The 7013-nt window shown below is 52.5% G+C and overlaps 1 protein-coding gene across 1 annotated transcript; it reads left to right on the top strand.

Moving 5' to 3' along the window:
- Nucleotides 1-1210: 1210 nt before the first annotated feature.
- LOC109374970 (acid-sensing ion channel 2) lies at nucleotides 1211-5920 on the top strand. Its single transcript, XM_019630036.1, has 2 exons — nucleotides 1211-1615; nucleotides 5142-5920. Exon 2 carries the CDS (start codon nucleotides 5225-5227, stop codon nucleotides 5822-5824), a length of 600 nt encoding a protein of 199 aa, XP_019485581.1. The 5' UTR covers nucleotides 1211-1615; nucleotides 5142-5224; the 3' UTR covers nucleotides 5825-5920.
- Nucleotides 5921-7013: the final 1093 nt, after the last annotated feature.

The following is a 7013-nucleotide window of genomic DNA, read 5'->3' as shown; positions in this document are numbered from 1 at the left end:
ACTTTATAGTATATTTGTTGTTGAAAATCCTAAAAATCTGATTTGTCCTAATATAATGTTATCAGTCATAATTTTAAAATATATGTCACAGGAATAACCAAATTTCCTCATCAATTGCATTACAATGAACTCTCATCAGATCTTCAACCATGACCATTTTTAAAACTTTTGTTATTTACAGAGAGTGATTGTTTTGCAAAAGTTCCTGCAAATGTGCTTCATCTTCAAGGAGATTCATGGAAGTACAGCTTTCTGATAATTAAGATCAATTGACCTAATTGGGCTCAAATTTGAAAACAGCCTGCAGCCGTTTCTAAACAAGGGCTTCTCATGCAAACCATGCTTTAGGGAGAAGCCTGTGCTAAATTGCCTGCTGCCTGCCCTGAACAGCCCACCTGCACTGTGTTCCTGCTGGCTGAGCCAACCCTTATAAAGGAGTTCCTGGAATCGTATTTCAACCAATAGGACTGAGACTTCCCCATCCAATTGGATCTATGCAGCTATCAGCTATATTCTCATTTGTATTTTCATTGACCAATCGGAGAAGCTCCATTCCAACCAATCAGGACAGTGTTTTTTGGACCAGTCAGATTGTGAGGATTTGAAGTCCTCATTTGCATGAGGACAGACCAATCAGAGATCAGGGGGTGAGGACTTCTCTCTATATAAGTTAGCTTCTCAGCTGGCTCAGGTTGCGCATTTTCCCTTTCTCCTTTGGGTTGTGTTTCACTGTCTGGAGCACTGAAGACATCTTGCCATACTGGCGCAGAGCAGGCCGACTGGAGGGGACTAGAGCTGTAGTAAAGCCAAGGACAGCTGAGAAGAATCATCTAGTCCAGGGATCAGCAAACTGCGACTTGTGAGCCACATTTGGATACATTCCGTCTCAAAAGTTTGCCGACCCCTGGAAGAGCCAATCCTGTCCCTTACAACAATTTAAAAGTTGAGAGCCATAAATATATTTTTACAAATAAGGAAAATTTAAAATAATATTATAGATGAAACTATGATAGTTTTATTTTCATTTTCAATTTTACTTCAGAGCCCCATGTACGTCCTCAAAGAGCCGCATGTGGCTCGCGAGCCGCAGTTTGCTGACCTCTGGGCTAGCCAGAGAGAGGCTCTGCCAGAGGGCCGCCCTGCTGTCTCACCGTCTGGCCCCCTCTCCTGTTCCATAGTTGTGTTTTTTCATAACTGAGCTGTATCATAACTGAGTTATGTATGTATTGAGCTGTTCCACAGCCGTACTGTATCACAATTGAGTTGTTTGCACTTAATATAGCTTCCTCCCTCACCGCACCCCAATTTGTGGATTCCTGTTGGTGTTGAATTGGTGCTAACAACCATCAATTGACAGCCAGGTGGACTAAAGTACTATCCCAGGCTTTAATACATTTGAAGGATCAACCAGTAGGACCTGTTGCCCCAAATGCCAGACTGGGGAACCCTGTGGAGGCACCCAATGCTGTAAAGTTAATGGAAGTCATGGGAAACAGCTGCTGCTCCAATTCTCACCGTGGCTCAACATGCTATGCTGCTGAGAACACCAAGCCCTGTCACACCTGGGAGAGCCATTATCTACCAGAATTTGCAGTGGAACATGCCACCGGGATGGGTGAGTTATTTGGCACCCCTGGGTGAGGGGGAACTTAATCTCTACTGGGGTGCTATTTTCCTGCTGCAGACTGGACCTGTTGAAATGCACTATATAGCAAGTCCCCGACTTACGAACATTCGAGTTGCGAACTTTCACAGATGCAGCCAATCATGCACCCAAGTCGGACTTAGGAACAAATCCGACTTACAAACGTTCTCCCGGAACGGAACTCGTTCGTAAGCTGGGGACTTAACTGTACTTGGAATGGAACACACACCATTGAAAGAGGGGAAAAGGTGGGGGTACTGGTCCGGCATATCCTGCCTCCAGTGCGTCTCCTCATGCCTGCCAGTGTTGCCTCCCTGGTAACATGTATGCCATGCACAACCAGGTCAAGTTCCTAAGGCTGCCAATGTCCCTCTCCTCAAGGGCAAGTGGGCACTTTCTGTTTTCCACTGGTACCATCATTTGGCTGCTGTCTTTGTCCCCTCCATTGGCCTGGAGGACGTTATAGCGCACAGAAGCCCTTACTAAATCCACCCAGCAAGGCTTAAATGATAGCTCAGCAAAGCCTGTCTTGACTGAACACTGAAAGGTCTCTAATGAGAAAAGCTGCCCTCCAAAATGATGGCCTTGGACATTCTCACTGCCTCCCAAGGAGGCACCAGTGCTGTTATCCAAACAATGCTGTGTGTGCGTACCTGTTGCGTCTGCTAATATAGCATCGTTATTAAGTCACATGAGTATACAAGTGAATACACGGAGTGATCCGACCCCAAACCTTAGGGGACTTAAGAAATCAGTGGTTCGGATCATGGGGCTTTGGGTGGAAAAAAACAATTGTTTTGAGAAACATCGTCTTAATGTGTGCTTTCTCTTAAATGTGCCTATACTGTTGCTGTGGTATCTGCCACTCATGCAGCCAGATAGCCACCCCAAATGAGTCACCTTTATGCTAGTGAAACCGCTTACTGATCTCTCAGGGCACATAGTGGAAGAGGGGGGCGTGTAAGATTGTAAAAGCAGTCATGAGGGAGGGGGTGTTGGAGGAGGTCGTTGGCAGGATGGGACTGTGGGCTGGCCCTGGGCAATCAGGCTCCTCACCCTTCCCTGTCCTTGAAACGTACATTCCACTTGCCTCCCCTAAAGCAGCCCCAAGGACACACACTTGAGATAGTAAGGCGTGGAGACCATCTGGATAGTATATGCAACTGAACATAGCAGTGAAGGCTACTATCTCAACTTTTCAGATTCTGGCAGGCAGGTGCGTGCGCGCACGTGTGTGTGTGTGTGTGTGTGTGTGTGTGTGTGTGTGTAATGAGGAAAGTGGGAAAGAATTGCTTCCCCTCTTCCTACATTTGGGGAGGAGTGTTTTGGGTCTGCTTTTTGAAGCTGTGTTTTGGAGGCAAGCATGCCTGGGTTCAAGTCCCAGCTGTGGCATTTAGTAGCTGTGTGATTTAGCCAGGGTACTTTTCTTTTGTGAGCCTTAGTTTCCTTGTCTGAAGATTAGGCGTAATAACACACGCCTGTCAAGGTGGATGGAAGGGTGAAGTGAGATGATAAGGCACCCGCACACAGTTCCTGACATATAACAGGGTCTTATTTGGGCATCCGTTTTGAAAACCCTGTGCCCCATCCAGGCAGCCCTACAGGCAGGGGTGCAGGACCTCTGGGATGGCATGCATGAGGTTGGCTAGCCTCTGTTATTTGTGCTTATTGCTTCTGCTCTTTGAGCTTCCAGGATCAATAAACCACTGATTTCATGTCACATGGTGCCTCAGAGTGCACTCACTGTTCTTAGATTGGATCTGGTTTAGCAGGAGGGCAGATGGATAGAGAAATATTCCAGAGTAGATACACACCAGGAGGGACATTTGCTAAGCTGCCTGCTTCTCCACGTGTTCCAAGGAGCGTTGTTTAAGCGTGGCATGACCTGGGGACAGCAGGTTGGCTCAACGTCTACGCCTCTGTGTGGCTTTGCCCCAGCTTGGCAATATGCATTGGATTGGCCACTGGAACTTTCTGTCCCTTTCCTGATAGGGATTTAGCATCATTGACTCTCTAGGTTCCAGCCATTTGATCCCTGGCTCGGGGTAAGCCACACCCACTTGCTAGTAGGGGCTGACTTCCAGTGGATTTTTAGGAAAAAAGAGGTAGGTGGCTGGAAGCCCAATTCTTTGCTCTCACCTATAGCTCCAGCTGTGCTTCCATCTGGCAAATTCTGGGGCAGAATACACGAATACACACACACACACACGCACACACACACGCACACGCGCGGCCCAACGGGAATGAATGCAGTCAGCCCTACCTGGAACCCCAGCTGTCTCTTTCAGATACAGAATCTCCAGCCCGTTCAGCAGGGGTGAGGGATACTTGTTGCTCTTTCTCTGGGGCTCCAAGGGATGCCTGCTCCCTGGAATGTCGCCCTCCTGCCTGCAGCAGAGGCACTGTGATTTTAGATGGCTCCTTTCCTTCCCGGTTTCCAGCATCTCCCCTCCGGAGACCCCAGGCTCAGCCTCCCCCCCTCCCCCCTTCCCCGGGAGCAGACATTGGTGCAAAGGAGTGCTGCCTGCATCCTCATACCTGGCTCATGGGAGTTGATCAAGTGCCTTTCTGCCATCTGCGGGGGCGGGGTGTCGCGCCCTCACTCCCAGGGCTAGGTCTCCACCTTCGGGGAGAAGCCCCCAGGAGCTCCCTTCAAAATAGGCCGCGAAGAAACTTTCGCCAGGTCCCCAGCCCCCACCAGCTCTGGCCCCCACCCCTCCCCGCCGCGCCCTTCCCCCAGCAGCCTGGTGGAGGAGGGGTGAGGGAGGCCAGCTCGCTTGGCGTGCTCGGGGGCTCGCTTTTCTTCCGGGAGGCGGGGAGGGGACGAGTCCCCGTCCGAGCCCCTTGCCTCCTGCCCAGCCTCCAGGTCGGTCCTCGCTTCTCTGCGGCCCCGCGCTGCCTCCTCTCCGAGGCGCTAGCCGCGGCCGCCGGCGTTTGGAATTCTGCCCAAGAAAAAAGGGGGCCTGGAGGAGGAGGAGAAGAGGGACGGAGCCCGGCGGCAAGAAACCGAATCTGGAGTCCAGAACAGCGCGGGGGAGAGAACCGGAGCGGCGGCGGCGGCGGCGGCGGCGGCTCTGAAGGCTGTGCCTCTGCGCCGCCCGCCCGCAGTGCATCGGCGTGGCCGCCCTGACATCCCCGGGATGGTTAACACGGGGCATTATGCACTGGTTAACAGGCTCCAAGCTGCTCAGAGACTTGTTTTAAGCATTTTCTCCCTCGCTCTCGCTTTTAATCTTGTCTCTAGTGGCGTGTGTAGGGGGGAGGACTTTATTTCCATTGGCTAAGCTCTCCCTTCCCACCCACATCTCTTCCACATCACCTTGGTGTCTCCCTAAATAAAACCAGCCCTCCTTATCGCCTGGAAAAAATCAGGAGCTAGAGTTTGAATGGGTTTTATATAAACACTCACCCCTGTCAGCTTGCGGCTGGGCTCGCAGGATAAACTCACGGCACCTCGCCTGATGCTTGCCTTGGGTTCTCTCCCTTGAACATCCAGGTTGAAGCAGAGCTTGAGGACCGGTAACTCTTCTCTGGGATTTGATCAACCTGAAGCCAGTTGCGGAACTGCACAGGGTCCCCATGGACCTCAAGGAGAGCCCCAGCGAGGGCAGCCTGCAGCCCTCGAGCCTCCAGATCTTTGCCAACACCTCCACCCTCCACGGCATCCGCCACATCTTCGTGTATGGGCCACTGACCATCCGGCGTGTGCTTTGGGCCGTGGCCTTCGTGGGTTCCCTGGGCCTGCTGCTGCTGGAGAGCTCGGAGAGGGTGTCTTACTACTTCTCCTACCAGCATGTCACCAAGGTGGATGAGGTGGTGGCCCAAAGCCTGGTCTTCCCAGCCGTGACCCTTTGCAACCTCAATGGCTTCCGGTTTTCCAGGCTCACCACCAACGACCTGTACCATGCCGGGGAGCTGTTGGCCCTGCTGGACGTGAACCTGCAGATCCCGGACCCGCACCTGGCTGACCCCACAGTGCTGGAGGCTCTGCGGCAGAAAGCTAACTTCAAACACTACAAACCCAAGCAGTTCAGCATGCTGGAGTTCCTGCATCGTGTGGGCCATGACCTCAAGGATATGATGCTCTACTGCAAGTTCAAAGGGCAGGAGTGTGGCCACCAAGACTTCACCACAGTGAGTACTTGGTTTTCAGCTTACTCTTGTGCTTGGTTATCTTGAGAAGGGCCGTGCTGGTGTTCTCCTGCTCCATCTGGGGTTTGCCTGGGCTCTGGAGCTGGAGAGAGAGCAGTCTCTCAGTTGAAGACCAAGAGAGCAGTTGGCCAGAGTTGTTGGAACTGGTTGGAGAAGGCTGCCTGCTGGGATGGAGCACTGTTGTCTGATCAGATGTGGGGGATGAGAGGGAGCTTGCCTTGGGGGTCCGCTTCTCCAGATGTGCTGAATTGGCCTCCTCCCAACCAGAGGGAGGAGGCCTGATTTGTCTGTTGTCCGGGGCATTGGGTGTCTGAGCTGTGTGATTGGAACAGCTTGTCATTGACGAGATGGCATTTTTTTTCCTCTCGCTCTCTGCTCGGAAGTGCCATTAGGCACTGCATCCTGTGGGCTGGGCTGGAGCTAAAACTACCAGAGAAGGGGGTGTGGGGCCCTGGGCAGCCTGGATGGTGACAGTGGCTTTGGGATCTTGCTGGAGCAGGTGATGCTGCAAAGGTGTGGAAGTCTCTTTGCTTCCTTTTCTTGTGTGGATTCTGAGTTCCATGTGGGGAGAGGAGAGGCCGGGGACCCTGGGTCTCTGTTGGTCTGGTGGCAGGTCGGAAGCAGAGAGATGTACAGGGTGCTTGGGCCCAAGAAGAGGGTCTAGGCAGAGGCCAGTGTGTAGGATGGTCAGAGATGCCGGTGAGGGTGAAGCGGTCCCGGCTGGCTGGTCTGGGAGCTTCCGCTTGAAGCCGAAAAGCTCAGTTTGCTGTACGTACAATCTCTTAATGTGGGTGTGAGAGGAGCGGTGTGGGGAGGGGGCGGGCAGCTGTGGGATTGGAAAGGCTGGAGGAGGAGTGTGGGGCTGAGTAAAGAGGAAAAGCAGAGGGGATGTGGCTCACTTTCAGGATGGGGCTCCCTGGAGGGGCAGAGAGAAAAATGGGGAGAGGGGAGCTGTTGCTGCTAGATTTCTCTGTTTGCCCCATTAGTGGGCTGCTAGGCATAACTCGGCATCACAGGTCAGGCTGCAGTTGCAAATAACTCCCTGGTTCCAGGCAAGTCTGGGGCATCAGGGGCTGTGGGACCCTCCAGAAGCCCAGTGTGGCTGCTTCTCCCATAGGTGCCTTAGGGAGAACCCAGAGCTTTGGAGCCTCAGAACCTTGAGCCAAATAGCAATTGTAAGTTTGGGATGCCAGATGCAGCAGTTGCAAAGGGACCG

This window comes from Hipposideros armiger, unplaced genomic scaffold (genome assembly GCF_001890085.2).
Source record: "Hipposideros armiger isolate ML-2016 unplaced genomic scaffold, ASM189008v1 scaffold_881, whole genome shotgun sequence".
In the NCBI taxonomy this organism is placed as follows: Eukaryota; Metazoa; Chordata; class Mammalia; order Chiroptera; family Hipposideridae; genus Hipposideros; species Hipposideros armiger.
Note: the sequence above shows the minus strand (reverse complement) of the source record. Positions and strands in the feature narration are given on the sequence as shown.

What these genes read in the sequence shown, in the direction of transcription:
- LOC109374970 (XM_019630036.1), top strand. Translation starts at nt 5,225, where the DNA reads ATGGACCTCAAGGAGAGCCCCAGCGAGGGCAGCCTGCAGCCCTCGAGC.